We start from the raw sequence: 23,495 nt of genomic DNA on the forward strand, positions 1-23,495 counted from the left end.
TGAAAACTGAAAACAAGTGGAACCATGCAGGCTGTAAACAACAAAAAGCCGATTACAATGGCAGCCACAGTAAAAGTAGTAACTTAGTACCAAATGGTAACGGGAATAGGCATGAGCACCGGCAGCAGAATCGAGGCACAAACAAAGGGAATGGTTATAACGGCAATGGTTATAATCGTCAAAATCGGAAGAGACATCATCATGGACGCATGACTAATGGATATAATGGTCACGGAAAGCCGCAATGGCAGAAAAACCGAAACCAGTGGTATGGTTGTAATGAACCGACACCACAGAGGCAACAAAACACAGCGCCACAATGGAACATCAACCCAGCTGCATCACAGAACATGTCAGGAAGTTACAACCGACCACCGCAAAACCAGAGCCATACACAGTATCAAAATACGCCATTGGGGAGGCAGGGCGGCCAACCCAACAGTAGCAACAACAACAACCAGAACCACAATGTGAGGTTAGTGGAAGTGACAGACAACTGTCAACCCACTAATGCTCATCCGTTAAACTAAAAACAGCCACGATATGCTCTCCGTTGTTGGCAGCCGGATGGTGTAGTGAGGACACATTCACGGATGACAGCCATAAACTTTGTATGCTGACATACAATGAGGGAATAAAAATAGAAAAGGAACTTGTAGACATACCGCAGAAATGTAACCGAACCGACAAAAGTGTTGTGCAGGCTATATTGTAAGCAGATATGTACGGAGCACCAATGCAGATAATAGTCGATACCGGTGCATCAACCAATGTCATGAGAGCAAATTTTTACAAGTACTTTAGTCAAAATAATAGAATACCAGTATTGCCAGTGAAGAATTGTCGTGTAACAGGTGCAATAGGTGCACAATCTCATATCATAAACCACCAGGTGCAAGTCGAGTTTACGGTAGGAAATTAAGCAATGAAAAGATCATTCCTAGTAGTTAAGGGATTAGGTGTTGATTGCATCCTGGGGATGGAATTTTTATGCCAGAGGGACGCAAAAATCGACCTCTTGTGTGGGAAAGTAAGCCTTATGAATGAGGGTAGACATGTAATTTTGCCATTGTTGAGGACACAGGAAGTGCACAGTAAATACTGCCAGAGCTTTCAGTCTAGATTCGAAGGAATACAGGTAATGAATTTATATTCTGACTTAAGTACAAGACAAGCATATTATAAAGAGTTTATTACTGAAGACAGAGAGGAAAAAAAGAAACTGATAGCCATGAAAGTCAGGGAGCCAGAACATTTGACTGAAGCACAACAAAACGCATTGACTCAGCTACTTACAGATTATGAGAATGTGTTTTCGGAAAAACACTGTGTTATCGACGGTCACACCTATAACATCGAAGTAGTATCTCACAATACTATCTGTCACGCAAACTACACCATCCCGTGGTCAAAGTAGGAAGCAGTTACAAAGCAAATAAGAAAAATACTTACAAAGACTTAAAGAAGTTCGCGCAGTAGAGCAACTTTTACATATGTGAATAATAGGTTAAGTTTATAGTGTATTATTTTCTGTGTGTAAATGTTCAGGTTTTAGTGTAACAGGTAAAGATAATGAGGCACACAGGATTAGTACGATTCAATTTTGTAGATGTTATGTAACAACGGTAATTTGAAAGTAATTGCATTTAAAAAAATGAATGTAGGTTTAAGAATATTTTACAAATTTCATTTTTTTTAAAAAAAATGAATGTAGGTTTAAGAATATTTTACAAATTTAATTTTTTTTTTAAAAAATGCTTTAAAAATATTTTTAAAAAAATTCAACAGCATGTAATGATGAAAGAATCTTTCATTAGTGTGTCATGAATATTTTTGAACTGTAGTTGTAGTGAAACATGAAATTCAATATTATAGTGTATATGTTATTCCATGTATTTATTTCTATACCGATCCTGAAATATGCTCATTCATAATTTACTATACAACATGAGTGCGGGGTGTATATCACCTCATGTGTTGTAGACAAGGTACAAAGCAAATCAGTAAACGCGACTAACGCGAAGCACTGTTAAAGTATATTGACATCTGCTAAGGCAGAGATTTGCACGAATTAATTGTGTAAACAAAAGTCACAAATATAACACTAATCTAGGAACTTGCACGCTAGGCCTAGATTACAAAATTTGTAAAATAATGCGAGAGGCAAAGTTTTGTAAAGTTGAGCCTGGCTCTGGAGGGCAAGTACGCAATGAGTAGGCAGACTTGACATGGGGACTTACCTCAGATGACACAGAAATACAATTGTATAGTGAAAATTCTGAAGGCAAGTACGACTCTGTTGGAAAATGGAAGGGGGTAATTAGTGCGAGAGACTGGTAAAATCCAGCATGAGTCAGAATCCAGTTAAGACTGAATGAAATACATGAGTGTTTGTGAACTAATCGAAACAGTTACTTTAAGCAGTGTGAAAAACTGTGAAGGTGAAACTGTGATACGGACAGTGAAGTGCTAGTATTAAACTTTCAGCAGCGGTGAAGATGCCAAACGCCAATATTACGCATGAAAAACTGAATTTGCTTATAAATGTGAACTGTTAAAGTGAAGTGAACCCACAGTCCATATTTTTGGGACAGACTGTAATTTCAGTGAGTACAATAATGTGAGATTGGAATGCAATGCGTGGACTGTTGCTAAACAGTGACTGCAGAAACGGCAAATGTTTGTGCTAAGCTCGTATTGGAACACTCAGCAGTGCCTGCGAGTGCTGCGAAAACATAAATAATTTTATATATAAAAAAAAAAAAAAAACTGACGTGTAATAGAAACAGTATTGCATCAAAACTGCATTCACAGGAGAAGATCCATGTCATGTATTCTGCAAGACAATGCTGACTTGACACGCGGAAACTGGCGAAAACTTAACAACAACTGCTGCACTAATAAATGCTTCTTTCCCACTAGCGTAACCATCTGCAGCGGGAGGGAAATATTACGTTGGTTGCGTGTATGTTTCATGTACTACGTCGGAGATGGGTAGCAGAGCTGACTCCTGCCAACAAGCGGGGGGGTGGATATCATCCCACTCCGCCACGCCCGGCCGAGACAGAAACGCATCACCAGCGACACCGCAATCAATAACAACGATATATTAATTGTTATAATGACCTCATTTCTTTGCATAGTGCAACGAAAAATTGTTCGTAACGTATGCACATTCTGTACTCCAATGACATCCCAGAAAGAATTAAGTGAAAGTAACCGAAGCAGTTAGTCTGTCGCTCCACAATGACATCCCAGAAAGAATTAAGTGAAAGTAACCAAAGCAGTTAGTCTGTCGCTCCGCCGAGGTTTTCCCCAGGGATTCCCTACCGCCACGCCAAATGGGGAAAAAAACAGTTGACACCCCTGGGACTTCAAGAATTACAGACTAACTCGTAATTGTATACTTTTCAACACTGTATAAGCTGCAATCCCAAAAAGAAGCAGCCAAAATGAATGCACCAATGTAACAGGTCATAACGTAACTGTCAAACTAATTGTATTCTATGTCCTTTTTTTTTGTTCATGACTATATTCGTAACCAATTGTATATTATATTGTTATGTAAATAACTTCATCTATTTTACACTTTGTGTGCAACAAACATTATTAAGTACGACGACTTAAACATACGATGTGACATATGTAGACCGTGAAAGAAAAATCTGCGTGTGGACACTGTGCACATGAAATAGGAAATATTTATGTCAAAAAACCCGAACATTTTTTTATGACATAAACATTTCGGGGGGCAATATAGCGTCCACAGTGAAATAATAAGAAAAGACTTAAAAAACAGTATTTATAAAGAAGAGACATTTAAAAATTGAATAATATACATTTTTCTCATGTATCCGTATTATAATAATTTCTCTGTGTAAGTTTCGAAGGCAAAGAAATATAACAAAATGATCTAGAGAGACGACAGGATACGCTCTTTTGTTAATTTTTTAGTCATCTTCACTTCTTCTCTTGTCTTGGTTGCGTGTAGACAGAAATCTTGCGAGTGCTGGCAAATGTAAGCATATTTGTACTAATTAAGCAGATAATATATTGATTTAATATTATTGTTCACTTTTAATTTGTAAGAGATGATCCCGATTTCATGTCCGCCTTCCTTGAATTAACCTGCATAAGAGTAATTTACAGTGCAACAATCGCAGTGGCCGATGCAGCTAACGACGCCATTACGTGGCGATATTAACTTATAAAACTTAGCGGAAGCGAAAAACTCACCCGCTACTAACATAATATACATTTTTCTTCACAGCCACCTGACACTGCAGGAAATACGTAGCTTTAAGATTCTTATTTTCAGTACAACAGCTGAGAGCCAGAGCCAGGACTCCAACTACAATGCAATGGTTAACGGAGGTAAGAAAAAATACTCTCGCGCATGTGTGGGATGCAATTGTAATTAATAACTAAAGATTTTTTGCTTTAAGGTGAACTGACTAGCCGAGGAAATTAATATGAAAATTTTATTCCATTGTTCAACTTATATGTTCATGCTTTAAGATTCAGTGAGTCTAACGTTCATTAACGTAAAAAATAATTTCCACTCAAGTTTAATATTGTCAAAAAAAAGAGAACTTCACAAAAGCATTTAATTGTAAATCAAAATTGAATGAAATATCATTTTGATTAAGGCCCACCACATAAGTCGGCAACAATCAACATTAACAATAAATAATATATTAAATTACGATGGCTGAGAGACATGGTGTGTCCAGCCGGAACAATGTACGTACACAGGTTCTTGGAGCAGCTTACAAAATTTTGATTCTCTTTTGTGTGTGCCTGCCAATGACTTAACACTTCTTGTTTCTCAGTGAGTGATCTCCTTTACTTCTGAATTATTAACATTATTTCTCTGCTACTTACCTCACAGTTCTAATTTTTCTTATCTCAATAATTTTCATAAACATTTTCACGATTGTGTCCATTTTCCAAGGGTAAACATCTCAATATATTTAGCTCTATTTCGATGTTCTTATCAGATAGTGGTAAGCAGTTAATTCTGTCTACCATAGCACGAAAACCTCTTTTTTTGTGTCATGGATGACATGAGGTATTGTGGATTATCTCATTGGGTGTGATTGGTTTTTGGACAACATTAAATGCATGAGTCACAGATAGGCATGTGAATGCACCTTACTGATGACTGCAGTCATACTGCAGTTGCTAGAGACAGCAGTCCTGTGTGTGTGTGTGTGTGTGTGTGTGTGTGTGTGTGTGTGTGTGTGTGTGTGTGTGTGTAATATTAGTACATACAGTAATTTTCACAATTTTTGTTTTCTTTTGCCCTTTGCTCCAGTACTTTCCAAATTTCTACAACCAAATTTATACAAGCAAGTTTATTTTTAATTATCTCATGTTTAAATTTACTTCATTCTTAAATTAAAGAACACTAACTGTATCACTATCAAAGCTTACCTCAGAGAGAGAGGATGTCTGTCTCTATTCAACTTTTCTTTTGCCCACTATTCCCCACTTAGACTTAATCAATTCTTTTCCTACTGTAATGCCTGGACATGTTAATATGATTAAATTCTCACCATATTTCACTCCCTTAGATAAGTTCCATATTTTCTATAATGTTTTGCAGTATTTCATCAGTGTGAAAGCTGATTGCAACCATTTATTAATGTCACAGAATTAGTCAGTTTTGTTTCTGAGTTGGAATCATAAAGCATTCCATCAGGGTTTAGTGCACTGTCCACAGAAATAAAGACCTTAGTGAAGGAGCACAGCTGTAAGTGTTGCAAAAGACACACGAAGGAACCCACGAAGGCCTTCAAAAAACCATTCTGGCATCTGACTGTCTTATGAGGATTGTCTGAATAGCATTTGACCCAATATTTCTAATAAGTGTACTCCATTAATGCAACTATACTTGAGTCAACACAATTAAAACTTTATAACAAGGTACATCGCCGACATAAGTAAGTAATAAATGCTACACTTTAAAAGGTAAACTGTATTTTGTAGATATGTACTGAACTTTTCAAAAGGAAAAAAAAATTAAGTATATAATAAGCACTATACTATTCTGAATTTCACTCAAATAAAGGTGTATGCATGCACCAAACATTCGCACAACACAGATTTTGTTTTACTGGTTTACAAAGGGAACTATCACAGAATATTGAGTTCCTTGAGACAATGAAAAGTGCACACACAAGTAAACTACTGTGGAAATAATGTAACATGAATTATTTTATAAGACACACACACACACTTTATAGAAAAAGTAAAAAATAATTATTCAGAAGCATTATACAGACTTAATATTTGTATTTCTCTTAAGTTGACATTAAAGAATAAGATGGCAAGATGTATACTTTTACAGAGTTAAAGACTGGCACACTGTTAGCAACATGTAACAGTGAAAACAGGTGTGGAACATTAAGTTAGACCAACAAAAATTCGATAAAAATGAACATAAATACTTACATAAAGTGATTAGCAACATGATCGCCAAATGTTGTCATTAGGTGTTGTTTACAGAAGTCATAAACAGGCAGTTCCACAGCCGCAATGACTGCTGCTCGTTGGGCTGTGGGTCCAACACCCTGGAAGATAAAGAGTGTGGAATATGATTTAAATAAAATGTTTGGGTACAAAATATTTCTGATGTAAGATGAGGGAACTATTACTCTCTAAGAAACATGACAGAGTGGTCCCAAAAAATGGTCTCATGGGATATTCATTTTATTGGTATGTATTAACAGGGACAGTAAAATACTAAGAATAACTAGTACTCCATCAGTCACAGCTCTGTGCCCTGGGCAGCACTGACTACCACCATCATGCACCAGTGCAGCTCAGTAGTTGCTGTAGTACTGGTTATTCTTAGTGTTTGACTGTCCCTGTTAATACACACTGACAAAGTTAGTAACACACTTGACTAATTCGGGACCACTCTATCCAACTGGCACATAAAATTCCATATAAAAAATAATTTTGTTTGTGGTGAGAAACATGCTGATACTTTCCACTGACACTGGGTGTCACATGAAAGACATGATGCTCCATATTTGTTTGGGCTGACTATTGCTACATATTGCAAAATAATAACAACAATAATTTGTAAATATCTTCTAAAACATCAGATGACTCTTAGGAGGGACATTGATTTATGAAGCCATGTTTACAGTTTGAAAACTTATAACAAAAAAGAAAGATTCAGTTGACCAATCTAAAATACTGCAATGGCTGGATGTGGCCAGCTGATCACTGTATTAAAAGAGGATGAGCCATCCACTCTGCAACACACTACAACCTCTGGCCTAAACATTAAACTTGAGTCCAAATACTACACAAAAGTTTGAAAGTTTACCACACTCTCATTATCAGCTAAAATGGAAAGTGGATTACCACATAAAATTTCCTCCTGCCCTCTCATAAAAATATAAAATGTGATCTGGTAAAACGTGGTGCCTCATGATCTGTAGGCCACAGGCATCACAGACTGGAGGCTCCTTTCATCAGAGTATGAAGTCCGAGTTACTCGGCTGGGTCGTATTGGAGTGGGGGATGACTTCATTCCACTGAAGCATCTGTCATCATGAAGTAAGACACAGCCCGATGGTTGGCTTCAATAACAACAGCTGATTGTCCCTCAGTGCCAAGCACCCTTATCTCACAACTGCATGGCTCTCTGGCTTGACAATGATAAGGGTGTCTGCAAGGGAATTACGCAATGTGTCATACTGTGTTTGATGCAGACATCCTGTATCAGTTTTTTTCTTTTCACATAGACACCTATTCCTTGATCCCCTGCATAATTGGTGTAATTTCACACACAGTTCAAGCTGTAGAGGGAGAATTACCTTTATGGGCAGCTAAATCACCTCTGCCACACATTGCCTGTCTGTTCCATCCTGTGCTGGTGTGCCCACAATGTTGACATGTTTAGGTGTACAAATCCTAACGTTCAAATGGATGAAACACGTTGCAATGTACTCTCATAAGTTAACTACATTAAATGTTGTCATAATAATACAGAGTTATTATGGTACACTCTCCCTGAGATTTATCATTTAACAACCTGATTACTTGGGCAGCCCTTGCTGTTTCGACTAGGAGGTATTTTGCAGCTATTTAAGTTTTTTTTTTTTTTTTTTTGAAATAGAAAGGTGACATTATTTTCAGAAGTCCATCCCCCACTCTTAATAATACCAAATACATTGTTAACCATTGAATGTGGTCTGTAACTAATGTTATTTACAGTTATACCCAGCAGACCACCCAAACTGCTGAGAGAATATAGACATTTTAGGACCCAATCACATCTGCTGAGCAGCTAGAGAACTAAAAAGAACTTGTATACAAAGCTTGTCTGGGTAAGCCTTATGCACTGAGTTGTGGTTGGGTCCCTGTAGGTTGCGCACTAATGGCTATATAACCCGGTTGGCTGTTAATGACTATATAGGCTCAACAGCCATCCGTCTCACTGGAAAGTAGCACACCTCAAAATTGAGGTTTTTTTCTTTTCTCCCCCCCCCCCCCCTCCCCCATCCCAAGAGTTGTTTCTCCTAACACTCACACTTGAAATAATTATCACTCCTCACAGTTTGTTGTTAGTATAATTTACAGAAGTAGCCAGCCGTGGTTGCCCTTGCTTGTTAATGCATTAACTTGACTTGTTCCACAACCATTCATGATAGGACTGCCGGAACATGATGTATGAATTAATGTACATAATTAAAATTCTATATAGCTATTGCTCTACCAACACAGTTATACGAAGTGAATCTTGAGGTTGTGAACAGGAAGAAAGTTATGCATGTCTACAGATGGAGTTTTTAAAAAGTATCAAGGGGTGTAAACGAACAGATATAATCAAAAATGTGGTACCAGAAATTAAGTAAATACATGCAGTGTAAAAGAGGAGTTAGAAGAAGATAAGAGAAGATGAACTGAACAGCAACAAATAATGGATAATGATTGACTACCCATAAAAATAAATACAAATCAAAAGGAACATAAGATGTAGGACAAAGGAAATGGGAACCATAACAGGTTGTAAACAACCTGAAATGGAATGCAAAGAAGAAAAGCACTTAATAAGACAACACTTTCATAACAATCAATGTGGTACATAGGAGGCAGGAAACTACAGTAGAGTACTGATTATCTGAAACAAATAGGGCTGAATGTGCTTGGACAACAGATTTTTGGCTACTGGATAACAGACTTTTTGCATAGTATATCACAGTGAATATCACAGGAGCTATATGAAACAAAGAAACTGTTATATTAAGCACAAAACTGTACACATTTTGTATTAAACATCTTACTAATGTGTAACTAATGTCTAACAGCAGCAAATGAAAGTTTACAACAAGAGGTCCTAAATGTTCTTTTTCCTCACAAATGAAAGACATTCTGTTGCTGCTAAATCCCCATACAGTTAACAAACAGCTATTACACAGCATTACATTCTTCTTCATTTTATTGGCTTCATAGCCACTTCAGCACAATAATTGTGACTTTGCTTTTCCTGACTGTTGTAAGGATTTTGGCTATTTGGTCATTGATGACACTGGCAATGATTTTTTCGTCTGCCAGTGAGTGACAGCCAGAATTATCAACACTGCATTCCAGTTAGTCCCTAATGGATTCTGTTGCTATTGCATTTTTCATAGCAATCATATTCTTTAATCAGATCAGACAGTTATGATACTAAATGGGTGTTTGGTGGCTTTTCATGTGCAGTAAGAGATCCATCTAATAGAAGTAGATTAGTCCCACTTGTGATAGTATGTGTCCTTGGTAGTAACTTAATCAGAACAATATGCAGCAACGCATTTGTGAAGAAATATCTGAAGCTTTCAATGGCCCCCTGGTTCAAAAACTGAAGTATTGCTAAGAGGTAATGCTTAAATTTGAACGTTATCTTTCCCCAGTGAAACAGAATTGAGAATGACTTCAGGTGTCATCACTAAACAACAAAACACTTCCACAGAATTTCTGGTCATAGGCTAATGCCTTTTGACTTCCCACATTAGGAATACTTAGTCAGTGATATAGGAACTAAAGTGTCAAGAGATTTGAAAAATAGATCTATCTGTGTGATGAAGATTCTAATCAAGATACAGATTCAAGCTTTTTGACTCAAATTTCATATTTATTTTGCATGTTTTGTGTTTGTGTTCTTTTATTAACAGTGATCTGTGTGTGTCCAAGTTCTGAATTATAAGCTGTTTATCTTTACATGGTGAGAGCATATCTGCTTGGCACTGGCACTTGTTGAGAGGATCTGTAAGGTCTTGAGAGATGAAGGGAAGCTTAATTAACATTATAGTTGGAAAGTACAAAATTGTAGATGTTCTACTGTACAACATCCACAATTCTGTGCTTTTCATATACAGATTTTCTACTAAACAGCAACAGAGGAGTCAATTAACATAATTGACCAACAGAGTAAATGCCAGGAAGGCTTAAAGAAAAGCCACAAGATACTGGAAACAGCACAACGGTATCCTGTAACATAAATTTTCTTGGTTTTTAACAGCAGAAGTTTGCAAGAGGTAAAAAAAGAGAGTAGCTACCTCCAGATGAAGCAGCTGATGTGTCAGAACAACAATTACATTTCTTCTTTGTTTAACACAACATAATCTTTCCAACCAAAATTTTTCATTGACAACGGTATATCCAGGATTGATAAAGACAACTACAGAGACATCCCAGACAAAAAATGCCGCCAAGCTTAAGGTATGTAATGAAAATATTACCCCTTGATAAAAACAACAACTGAAAGTCATGAATCCAGACCAGGGCACAGCTTAAGGTTTATAAAGAACACCTTCCTGTGAGGCCTGTGGTCAACAGTTCATCCACAAATCCTTAAAATTTCTGAAAGGCACATTATATATTTCATCGTCAATATTCTGTTCAAAATAGTTACAAACTGTCTACAAACATTCATCATGTCCCTACAGCTAACACTGTGAAATTTGTATCCCTGTGTATCATTAACCTTTATACAAATATACCTACTGAGTTTGGATTCCGTAAAAATGTTGGAACACGTGAGGCAATACTGACCTTAGGCAATACTGACCGTACGACTTATCTTAGAAGAAAGATTAAGGAAAGGCAAACCTACTTTTCTAGCATTTGTAGACTTAGAGAAAGCTTTTGACAATGTTGACTGGAATACTCTCTTTCAAATTCTAAAGGTGGCAGGGGTAAAATACAGGGAGCAAAAGGCTATTTACAATTTGTACAGGAACCAGATGGCAGTTATAAGACTCGAGGGGCATGAAAGGGAAGCAGTGGTTGGGAAGGGAGTGAGACAGGCTTGTAGTCTCTCCCTGATGTATTCAATCTGTATATTGAGCAAGCAGTAAAGGAAGCAAAAGAAAAATTCGGAGTAGGTATTAAAATCCACGGAGAAGAAATAAAAACTTTGAGGTTCGCCGATGGCATTGTAATTCTGTCAGAGACAGCAAAGGACTTGGAAGAGCAGTTGAATGGAATGGACAGTGTCTTGAAATGGGGATATAAGATGAACATCAACAAAAGCAAAATGAGGATAATGGAATGTAGTCGAATTAAGTCGGGTGATGCTGAGGGAATTAGATTAGAAAATGAGACACTTAAAGTAGTAAAGGAGTTTTGCTATTTAGGGAGCAAAATAACTGATGATGGTCAAAGTAGAGAGGATATAAAATGTAGACTGGCAATGGCAAGGAATGCGTTTCTGAAGAAGAGGAATTTGTTAACATCGAGTATACATTTACATGTCAGGAAGTCGTTTCTGAAAGTATTTGTGTGGAGTGTAGCCATGTATGGAAGTGAAACATGGATGATAAATAGTTTGGACAGGAAGAGAATAGAAGCTTTCGAAATGTGGTGCTACGCAAGAATGCTGAAGCTTAGATGGGTAGATCACGTAACTAATGAGGAGTTTGTGGCACAACTTGACAAGAAGAAGGGACCGGTTGGTAGGGCATGTTCTGAGGCATGAAGGGATCACAAATTTAGCATTGGAGGGCAGCGTGGAGGGTAAAAATCGTATAGGGAGACCAAGAGATGAATACATTAAGCAGATTCAGAAGGATGTAGGTTGCAGTAAGTACTGGGAGATGAAGAAGCTTGCACAGCATAGAGTAACATGGAGAGCTGCATCAAACCAGTCTCAGGACCGAAGACCACAACAACAACCTACTGAGAGTACTATTATGATTATTTGGAAAAACAGTCTGCTGCTCAAGAAAAGATTATCACAACCTGAAGTTGATGAATTCCTTGATTTACTTTCTTTCATCCTAAACTACAATTACTTTAAATTCAGTAATGAAGAGTATTATCAGAAAGATAGCTTAAGTATGGGCAGTGCTACCTCAGGTTTTTTGGCTGACGTTTTTATTAAATGACTTGAAAATAAGTTCTTTCTCAAGAATCCCACCTTAGTGAGAAAAATCTTGTAGTACTTCAGATGTGGCTGATTCAAAGCAATGACAGGAAATTGAGGATGTGGTAAATAAATTCAAAACATTACATGGTAAAATTAAATTTACATTTGAGATCGGAATGGAAGGGTCCATTAATTTCCCGGACGCAAATGTCAAAAATTTAGGTGGTAAACACAGGTTTAGCATGTTCAGAGAAAAATTCAGATTGTATAGTAAATTATGAGTCAAAGCACCCATCTCAGCACAAAAAATACTTTCTTTCATTTTGCTTTTTACAGGTTGTTCAAATAACCTCTTTCTCAAAAGAAGCATGACTTAGAAACTGACACAATTATCTGTATAGCAAAATCAAGTATTACCCTGCTAATTATGAACTTAATATTTAAAAAAATAATTGCTAAGAAGCATAATAATGATAAAGAACTACAGGAGGATTCAAAACCAGAGGATGAAGACAGTAACGAGAGGTACATTTCACTGTCGTACTATGGAATCTTCAGCACAAAATTTGCATCAATTTTCAGGAAGTATAAAACTAGAATTTTTTATCAACTAATAACAATTTAGGATTGTTTTTGGCTAATAGTGCAGATAAGAAAAACCTTCCACATGAATCTGGAGTATACAAAATACTGTGCCCTAAATGCAAAGTATGTTACAGCAGACAAACTAGATGCAGAGTCAAAGTTCGGTACAGTAACACGTAGTGCTCGAATGGAGGAATGAGGCACAAATTTTGCTGCTCACTGGATCCAGAGCGGATGTGCAATTCTGTCTTGCTTGTCAGTTTAGTTGTTGCATCACGTACGGAAGGGATGGTTTAAGGACCTACTGGACAAGGTTGAGATTTTTCGTCACAGTAGATCCTCTGACATCCACCTGCTAAATGAGAAGGTTATGGCGAAAAGTACCCACTTCTGGGAAGTTTTTGAGGAACATCTCATAAAAAGAAGGCGGTAACAAGACCGCATTCAATACGAATGTATCCATATCACTTACCTATTTGACCAATTAACAGGTCAATATTTGAGTACGGTCTTGTTTGTTACTCGTAATTATTTTCCCCAACTTAAGGTCTACTATACCTCAATATGTAATACATTTAAGATCAACAGAACATTTCACACTGTTGATTTATAGCTCACAGTAAAATCTGTGCCATTGCTTAATCATAATGTATTGCCAGCATTTCTTTCTTTGCCAGAATAGGGCACGTATCGGCGGTATATAAAGTGTTCATGAGCTGCTAGACATTTCAAGTCAACATATATCCTCTACGGAAGCCCTTTTAACTCAATAGCCGGCCGAAGTGGCTGTGCGGTTAAAGGCGCTGCGGTCTGGAACCGCAAGACCGCTACGGTCGCAGGTTCGAATCCTGCCTCGGGCATGGATGTTTGTGATGTCCTTAGGTTAGTTAGGTTTAACTAGTTCTAAGTTCTAGGGGACTAATGACCTCAGCAGTTGAATCCCATAGTGCTCAGAGCCATTTTAACTCAATATACTATTTTATATTTTTACTTGATTCTGGGGAAGTTATCTTGTTCCTTAGCTAGTTTCGTGACTTACATTAGCCCAGTGAGGGCACACATTTGAGAATAACCACATCCTCACTTAATCCCATTTGTTTGAACATATTTTATTTCCCATAACTCTGTTACATTCTTCTACTTTACTTATTTGTTCAGTTTTTATGCATCACTTGTTAGCTTCATACCTTTCAATGTTATATGCTGTTTTATTCCCAGAGATGGCACTCATGTATTTTTACAACTTGTATGATTTTAGTTTACGGCACTGTTTTCATTCCCTTATTCTACTTATTCATTCATTTATGTGCCACTTTACTTTTGGACATTGTAAAGCTGCTTTGTTCCACTTATCTCTACTGTAAGCCCAGAGATGATGCTGATGTAATTTTACAAGCTTTACGATTTTAGTTTAAGCTTAGAGAGGGTAAACCATGTTTTATTGTACTATTTTCATTCCTTTAAATGTTAATGATTTTGGTGCATTATTTTAACATTGTATTTTTTGTGCTGTATGGAATTATAAAGGGATCCTCTTCCATTAGTTTGTAATGCATAGTACATGACATACTCTCCTGTACTAACTGTCATTGAATGGACTATACTTACAGCTGCACACGTATGATTTGCTTTCCATGGTTTAACCATCACTTATGGTTTTACTGTCTGTAGATAAAAAAAAAATAAATTATACAGCTTTACTATTATTTAACCTATCATCAGCACCCCAGTAGAGGGCACCACATTGCTTTGACATCACATTTTCTTTCTTTTCAACCATGCAAGCAATGGCCTCAGTTCATGTAAGACTCCTGTACGATGTACACCACACATTGTTTACTACGTGACACTTTGGAGAAATGTCGCCTATTGTTATTTGATATGTCACGGTGTGGTGCATATGTTTGCACTTACAATATGTTGTCAACTGTCTTATATTTGTTCCTAATTCTCCTCTTCTGTAATTTTTAGCATAGAAAATGACTATGTAATAGTTGAAATACAGATCTGCTGTAATAAAGTGATGGATTTCACAGCCAACTGCTATTCTTTTCTCCATTGTCTAATCTTTCCAATGTCAATGTAAGGCATCCAACATACAAGTCAATGCCATCTAAACAAAAATGTGAGATGAGCATGGTTAAAATGTGTTTGAAATATTTAGAAACTGCTGCTGACTTCACCTCCCTTTTCATCACTTTGTTGCTCTTTCCCCTGTGTCAAATCGCCTCACACCATCTCAAAAAGTCTGGCTTGCTTTCCACTAACAAATAGAAAGAAAATAATGCAAATACTGTGAAGATATGGACGTCCTCCTGCCCTCTCCCTCATAATGTACAAAGAAGCACCTATATAATTTAATAATTTAGCTTAAATTACACAACACACACACACACATTTCATTATCAAGTATAGTACAAAACATTTACAAGGTTAATTTATGAACCGACAGTTCTTCAGAAAATTAAATGAGGACCCGGTAAAATACTGTTACCCAAAGTGGATATTATTCACATAATAAGGTGACGTATCCAATATAAAAAATAAAAATGTGTGTTGGAAGACAATTTCCTATTGGCTGTCACCACTGCTCACCACAGAATCATTGCCTACACATACCTGAATGAGATACAGCCTGGCTATAGATGACTGTTCTCTTCCAAGCATTGATTCTTCTGTAGTCAACTGAGATTCCAGCTTCAACTATGAATAAGGAAATAAGAGTTGGCTACAGCTCAACAAATGCCACGTTTCCCTCAACCTTGTTTACTCTTCTGGCTAGTTAGTTTCTCTGAAATCATTATATGCCCTGGGAATAATCAGCACGGCACTTTTTGAGCCTATCACTTGACTAACACTGGATTATTTTTCTGCCAAGAACATTTTTACCCGGTTTTCATTTAGTTTTTTGTGCAATGGCTCTGATATGCTTATTTTAATGCCAATGCTTAATAAATGTCAGATCACAATGAGGGCAAATCTGTCATATGGTCTGATCAAACAAGCTAGATATGTTCCCCATTCTGTATGTACTCTACTCAGTTACAGAGGCTCTCTGGCATTGGATTAGAGGGTTCATTAAAACTTCCAAATATTTATTTAGATGAGACACTTTCTCCTCATTTCTGGATGTGATTTGGAGAACAGGAGATCAGAGTTTTATATTCTGTACATGAGAAGATCACAAGAGATGAAACACACCATCAATTTAGATGAGGACAGGGAAGGAAATAGCCATGTGCTTTTGAAAGGAACCATTCTGCAATTTTTCTTAAACAAAAGGCAAGAGAATATAATCTGTATGACTGAACGGATCTGGACCTTATTTCCTAGAATGTAAGACAGTGCTTAAACACTGTGCAACTTCACACTCGGCAACAATTGCAGCTAGACAACTCAAGAAAGCATTAATCAAGCTAGCAAAATAAATTACTAAGTGCTGAATGGTGCTACTCAGACTGGCACCTGGATAAAAGTTCTCTCAATTAAAAAGACAATGAAAATATGCTATCAGATAGTTGACATGATTTTAGCACAACAAGTCGCAGGTTATGCCCCAGCACTTCTGTTGCTGAAATGATCAGTGTGCAGATGTGGTTAGCCCCTTTGACAGTACTCTCCTCAGATACGACACTCAAGTTTTAATACCAATATCTAATATAAGACCCAAGAATCACAGATATATTTATTATGTGTGGAAAAGAATGAACTTCATTAATGGAAATAGGGTACACATAATTTTTGTGCAAAAGAATATTTTTCATATGACTAGAATTCATATAGGGTATGATCATACCATATCAAAGAAAAACTTTGTACTCCTATAGACTGGTAAAGGTACACCTACACACATCTACAGACAGTAATTAGAGCTATAAAGTCGAGTACAAAAATAACAGATTAACTTATCTCTTGTAATACCATTACATTTTTTAGTTTTGTGTGGTTGAAAGTATTGTTCAGACTTTACTTTTACAGGTCAGTCCAGCACAGGAGTAGAATGCATGAAGCTGGCATATAGCGTAGATTATTGCTGGTACACATATAAAAGTTTAGTCCACTGGTACACCAAAACAAATTATTATGCAAAGTCCATAAGAACCAATTTTACTGAATGGATTGTGTACTGCAGCCTAATTAAACATTATTACAAGTAAGTATCTATGAATAAAGATAGAAACCTGAAATTTGCAGTGTGTGTTGATCTTATACATTCAGCGTCATTTAAGAAGATATTTTTCGAAATTTAACCCTTAAGGGAGTGAAACAGGAGATGAGAGGTTTTTTGAAAATATGTCGCTATTAGGGTAACGTTGAAGCTATACCTAAAAAACTGGTATTTGGTTTCTGGGCCAGAAATAAAGAAATATGTATTTCTGCATTTTTGGAAATTTAATCCCTCTGGAGGTGAAATAGTGGCAGATTTTTTTAAAAAAATAAACCATTATTGAGGAAACTACTAAGGAATTTTTAAGTCTACATCTATGAAAATTGGTATTTGACTTCTTGGTTAAAAATGAAAAAAAGCATGTGTTTCACTGTTTTCGGGAATTCAGTCCCTAAAGGGGCCAGACTGATTCACTGCCTCGTTATCATCCATCCATCCATCCATCCCAAACCACTAAGGACAGACACTTGAAATTTGGACAGGGTAGAGATCTTGTACCGTAGGCATCGTTTCAGGAATTGTTCAAAATTCCACTCCTAAGAGGATGAAATAGGGGATTAATGGTTTTGAAAATATGTAGCTACTAAGGCAATTTTGAAGCTACACCTATAAAAATTGGTATTTTGTTTTGTCAGATATAAAAAATATGTTTCTCAGCATTTTTGGAAAATCTAGTAGGTGAAAGCTTTTTGAAAATAAATTATTATTAAAGAGCTACTAGTGCATTTTAAAGCTACATCTATTAAAATTGGAATATGACTTATCCATCAGAAATAAAAAATAAAAATTGTTCCCACAGGAATGTGTGTAATGGTTTTGTAAGCCAGAAAATCTAGAACAGTAGAGCACCTGCACACCTGACACACCATGAGGAGCTGCTGCCAGGTGACAAGGGCAGCTACTCTGTCTCAGACGTGAGTCTAGGTACCTGTGGCCATCCTAATCCCCTTATAGTGGATGACATCATTGATCTTAATGTAATTAGGTCTTGCTGATCCATATACCACGCATCCATAGTGTAGACAGAATTGTACAAAAGCTTTATAAACTGGAACAGACTCTGCTCCACAAGATATGTGACTAGGGTATTTTAAAATGAACAGTGCCTCGAGGTACCTTGCCTTTAGGTCACCCGAGTATAACAACAACAACAAATATGCATCCCAGAACCTTCACCAAATCTTTGAAATTTAAAACCGTCCCCTCATTTACAGGTAAACTATATTAAAAAAACTACACAAGTAAGAGTATGACAAACACTCCAAGGATCCTGTACAACTTAGTTACGTAGGCTTTTATAAATAGTTCATCCATCCCACGGATCGAGAATCTTGACACTTTTTGCCTGTTATCGATATCAATACTGGCAAGATATCAGTCCCAGGATTTCCAAGACTTTTTAAGTTTTAGATTTAAATTTTTTGTATAATTTCACATTCACTACTGTAATTTTCCTTTTATTTTATTAGTCTTGGAGTTATATTAACATTCTGCACTAACTGGCAATGTGTTGAATTTGTCTGCTCTCGTCTCTGTTGCAATAACTGATATGATTTGATGGGAGTCTCCAGGGGAGAGTGTCTCCAGAGAAGAGAATGTTACAGCCAGCCATAGGGCTACTGCTGTCACGCAAATGCCAAATTGTTCTATGGTATGCTTAAATGGAATTTTATGAGAGGTTGCAATCTTATTCCAAACAATGGAAGTGCAATTCTGCATCAATTACCAGCATTACTTTGCTTTAAAATATTACAGATGCTATACATGTCATAGGCACAGACAACCAGGGGATGTCAGGCAGACAACAAAGTGATCCTATAAGGGTTCCATTTTTACCAACTGAGGTACAAAACCCCAAACAGTAATGAGAATGGTTAAAATAAAACACACACACACTCTCTCTCTTTTCTGTTGAAAATCTAAAATCGGCATAAGAAGCCCACTCTCACGTGTTAGATGATCTAATGGCTTTGCACTTAACCCCTTTTATGTTTTTATTTATCCATGTGATATTTCTCTATCAATGGCAATGCTGGCAGTGATGGATGTTTTGGCATGCTGTTTGTTGCTCTCTGTGACATTCTTGGTTGTGGTGTGACTGCCCTCTTGGCGTCTTTGGTATTCTGTACAATTGTTTTGCTTGTTACCAAAATTGAAACAGTTGCTGTTTTGCAACAACAATTGAAGTAACGTGTATTTTTGCTTACACTACAGGTCTGCATCTGCAGGACATGTCATCCATTATTACAGGTCCCCCCTGATGCAAATAACATTGTTAATGTCTGCAGATGCTATGCTTTTTGATTCAGCATAGGATATCCTCTTGATTATTTTAACCTCCTGCACCCACCTTTGGTCCTGAAATATTTTGCAGCTTTATTCCATACTCCCTGATCACCACCACAATTAACAAAGCATTCTGGAAGAGAAAAACACTCCCACTTCACCATATCTACCATACCACACACTGCTGGCAGGCAAGAGTTCTGTGGCTGTATCACTGAAATTTAAAACATTGCAGGGAGTTAAAATCAAACAATGGAAAATCCAGGAAGGAATGTAACAATATTATGAGAAGGGAAGTTGCTACACATCATACAGCGGAGATGCTGAGTCACAGATGGGCACAACAAAAAAAAAAAAGACTTTCACAGTTAAAGCTTTCGGCCACTGGCCTTTGTCAACGACAGACATGCAGACACACACACACACACACACACACACACACACACACACACACACGACTACAGTCTCAGGCAACTGAAACCATTCTTTCAGTTGCCTGAGACAGCAGTCGTGTGTGTGTGTGTGTGTGTGTGTGTGTGTGTGTGTGCTTATTGTGACTCAGCATCCCTGCTATATGGTGAGTAGCAACTTTCCTTCTCATAATATTATTGTAAAGGGGTTAGGAATACACGGCAACACTTTCAGTTCAAGGAATCCTGCCTTAATATACTCCAGCAAGTTCAGTGAGTCAAATATTGGAATAAAGGCATCAGTCTTTTGAAGCTTGCCATTGACACACTTCATCATGTTTTGTTATCTCTGTTATTCCCTCAAGGTATCATTCCATCAGTTAATCTTTTGTCTACATATTCATAATATTATGTCAAGAAACCACACTTCTGCTTGACTTACAGGTATTATGCTTTTCTACCACTTAAAGTAATTCCCCGACCTTCTTGCACTTAAGCAGCTGCTCAGCTTGTTTAGCACTGCTTGTTTTTGTTAATAACACCCATTTCCAAGGTGTTTTACTGATTCGAGTGATGTGATTTATTCCAGTGCATGCTGAATATAAAAAAGGTGAGACATAATTGCTGGTAATTACATACCTTCAGGAGACTAAATGTTTACTGCTGCAGACACACACACACACACACACACACACACACACACACACACACACACACACACAGAACAAGTACAAGTGATGACATTATCCTAGCTTTTGAAACAGCTATATGCTTCCTTGGATAAGAGAGAGGGATAAAGTAGTACAGAGTAAAAGGGAAAGATTGGTCATTCAGACTGCAGCATGAGAGGAACTCACCTGTAGTGAGGAGGATGAGGAGGAGGATGGACAAAGATATTCTCATTGAAGGTGGGTCCTTCTCATCATGGAGTCTGAGTGACCTGTCTTTCTGTTTTAACCTTTCCCATTCTATCCCCCTCTACTGCCCGACGAAGCATCTAGGCGTTCCAAAAGCTAAGATGATATCGCCACTTTTACTTTTATGCGAGTATATTTCACCTTCTGGTGAAATACTGGCCAGATATTCTATCTCATATTTATTCACATATGGACATTATATATTATGATATGAGACAACAAACTGCTGTGTTCAATTATATTGTTTACTACAATAGGCCTATTTCTGCATGACTGCCACCTTCAGGTCTATGGAAAGCACATAGTATGGTACAATATTTCAAATTTTGAAGCATATAATTTAACTTTTATAGAATTGTGGTTGCTATGCACATCAAGTGGTCTTGATATCCATATGACATCGATGTCTCAGTTGCTGTCACACTAGTGCATAAGTATGCTCCTTTGGTGTTGATGGAGCTACATTAGATTTTAAACTTTTGCTGGAGCAGATATTTGTGAAGATGTTGAATTACGAGAGTTTATTTCATAATGATGTTACTTGACAACTGTAGTGGTAGTTGAGTCAGCAATGTTATGTGGTTACAGGCTGTTTGCTTCTATGGTATTCTGTAGGTCATATCTTTCTTCTTGCCAGCTACATTATACTGCTTATATGATCCGCGTTCATGTGGTTCTACATTCATATATATATATTTTTTAATGGTTATGCCAGATAGCATTGTAATGCATGACATTTGTAACAATTTTCTGATGTTGTTTAATTTCACGGTAACATGATCTCTGATTTTCTTTTTCTACTCATCCAGAGTTTGGGACAATAACTTCAACAAAATTTTCTATATAATGTTTCTGTTTCAAATCAATTTATACACTTCAACTTTCTTGATGGTAATTTTGTTTGTGTGAATATATTTCCATCTCTTTCAGAATATCCATTTCTGGTCCTCTTTGTGCGATGTGTAAAACCTTAACAGCCTGTTCTACATCTCCCACGTGTGTCATTGTCTTCAAGTGGTGGAAGGAAGTTGATGGGTTACTGTCGTCCTCTCTAATGTGTTCTTGGTTGAATTTTCCTTAATTACATTTCAACACATCTGTATCAAGCTACTGTTCACATCTGTAGTAGAAAGTGTTGATTTTTCTGGAGGGCTAACATGTCGAGCTCCCTTTGAAGGTTGGGTGGCAGTGGGATCCACTTGACCACTGTAAGATTTTGAACATTGTTAATCATAAGCCAATTCTGTCCCACAACCAGCTAAAGGAGCTCAGGAAACCCAGGTTCGCCAAACCTGCACCCAGTCACCTGAGCTCGCTGAGTTGCTCACCATTTGCCATTATCCCAAGAGGCAGGTGTGTGGCTAATCAAATGTCACAGCCATGATGAGCATTATGCCCCTGTATTGGTCCTGATAGGAATTGCTAAGTAAAGTTAAACTCTATTTAGTAATTCTGAAAACATACAGCCAACCCTGATTAGAAAGCAGCATATCACACATTACAATTTTAGTTCTGTCTGCAGAGCCTTACAGTTTATGTTACTGGATAAAGTGGGAAATAAAACTTACCCTCCACAGCCCACCAACTCCTTCATACCGATAAACTTCTTGGAAACAGTCAAGCAATCCTCTCTGGCCACCCAGCACTTGCATGCGCACCTTAAGTACATCTGTTGGATTGGCAATTGCACTGGAGACCATGCCTGCAATAACTGCACAACACACATTGACGGCAACGTCATCTTCCTTGCCTTGCGAAACAATGCGTTTCAACGAATAATACGTGCCAAATTTTATCGTGCCGTAGGTGGCTTGCCTTAGAACAGCGGGCCAAATACTGGAACAAGCAAAGCAGGAAACTAAATATGGTGGACAAGTTCACAAAAATTATTTAGAAAATACACTTATTATCTGCACATGCTCACCCAGCGTATAATGCCCCAAAACCTTCTTTCTTTGTTATCTTACAAAAAGCATCAATCATTCCACGATACTTGAGCTCAGCATAGTTGCTATCAATTTTCTGCCCCTGAATTTGCAGACGAGTCTTCGTAGTATCAATTGGAAATGTACCTACGGATTACAATAATTGTCAATTTCATTATTCTGAATACTACAGATATAATTTTGTTCATATTATTGTATGTATGGGGCAGCACTGTAAGTCAAACTGATGGTTTTCCAATAGTGGTCTGTAACATTCACACAGTATATACACCAACACAAAGTGTATGAGAAGACAAACATGCATGACAGGACAGTTCTATAATAGTTATGGTTTAGGGCAGACTATTTCACTTTCACGGCATTCAATACAGACTGAAGTTTGTAAGACAAGATTTAATTCACGCATGATTAACCATTATGGTTAGTGATGCAGCTCACACTTTGCACCCTGCTTTAAATTTCTTAATGTATCAAATGTGGTTTTCAAAATAATTAAAAAATTCCTAGATTGAAGCAATTAACAATAACATACTCTTTAGTCAGCAAATTAAAATGGTGCACTACCAATATGTGCTTTAAGAGTCACAGTACACTCATTAACACGAGACACTGTGCATTAAACAACGAAATGCTGAACAGAATCACTACAATATTTGAGTTATGGAGCAATTATTCATTCAGTTCTTTGCAATCACCATGATTTTCCAATGTAAGAAAACCTAATTACACCTACCAAGTGAGGCAATATAATATAACACATCAAGGAGACAGGTATGTAGGAAATCATCAAACTGGACAATGAATGCAAGGAGA

General features: G+C 37.2%; 1 protein-coding gene across 1 annotated transcript in view; it reads right to left on the reverse strand.

Annotated features, from left to right (window-relative positions):
* Positions 1-23,495, reverse strand: part of LOC124776413 (mitochondrial uncoupling protein Bmcp) — a 104,112-nt gene that overhangs the window by 37,409 nt on the left and 43,208 nt on the right. Inside the window, exons 3-5 of the mRNA XM_047251401.1 lie at positions 22,661-22,808; positions 22,305-22,572; positions 6,457-6,575 (exon numbers count right to left, since the gene is read on the reverse strand). Of these exons, the coding sequence (XP_047107357.1) occupies positions 6,457-6,575; positions 22,305-22,572; positions 22,661-22,808 (535 nt within the window). The remainder of the gene's footprint in view (positions 1-6,456; positions 6,576-22,304; positions 22,573-22,660; positions 22,809-23,495) is intronic.

This window comes from Schistocerca piceifrons, chromosome 2 (genome assembly GCF_021461385.2).
Source record: "Schistocerca piceifrons isolate TAMUIC-IGC-003096 chromosome 2, iqSchPice1.1, whole genome shotgun sequence".
Classification (NCBI taxonomy): Eukaryota; Metazoa; Arthropoda; class Insecta; order Orthoptera; family Acrididae; genus Schistocerca; species Schistocerca piceifrons.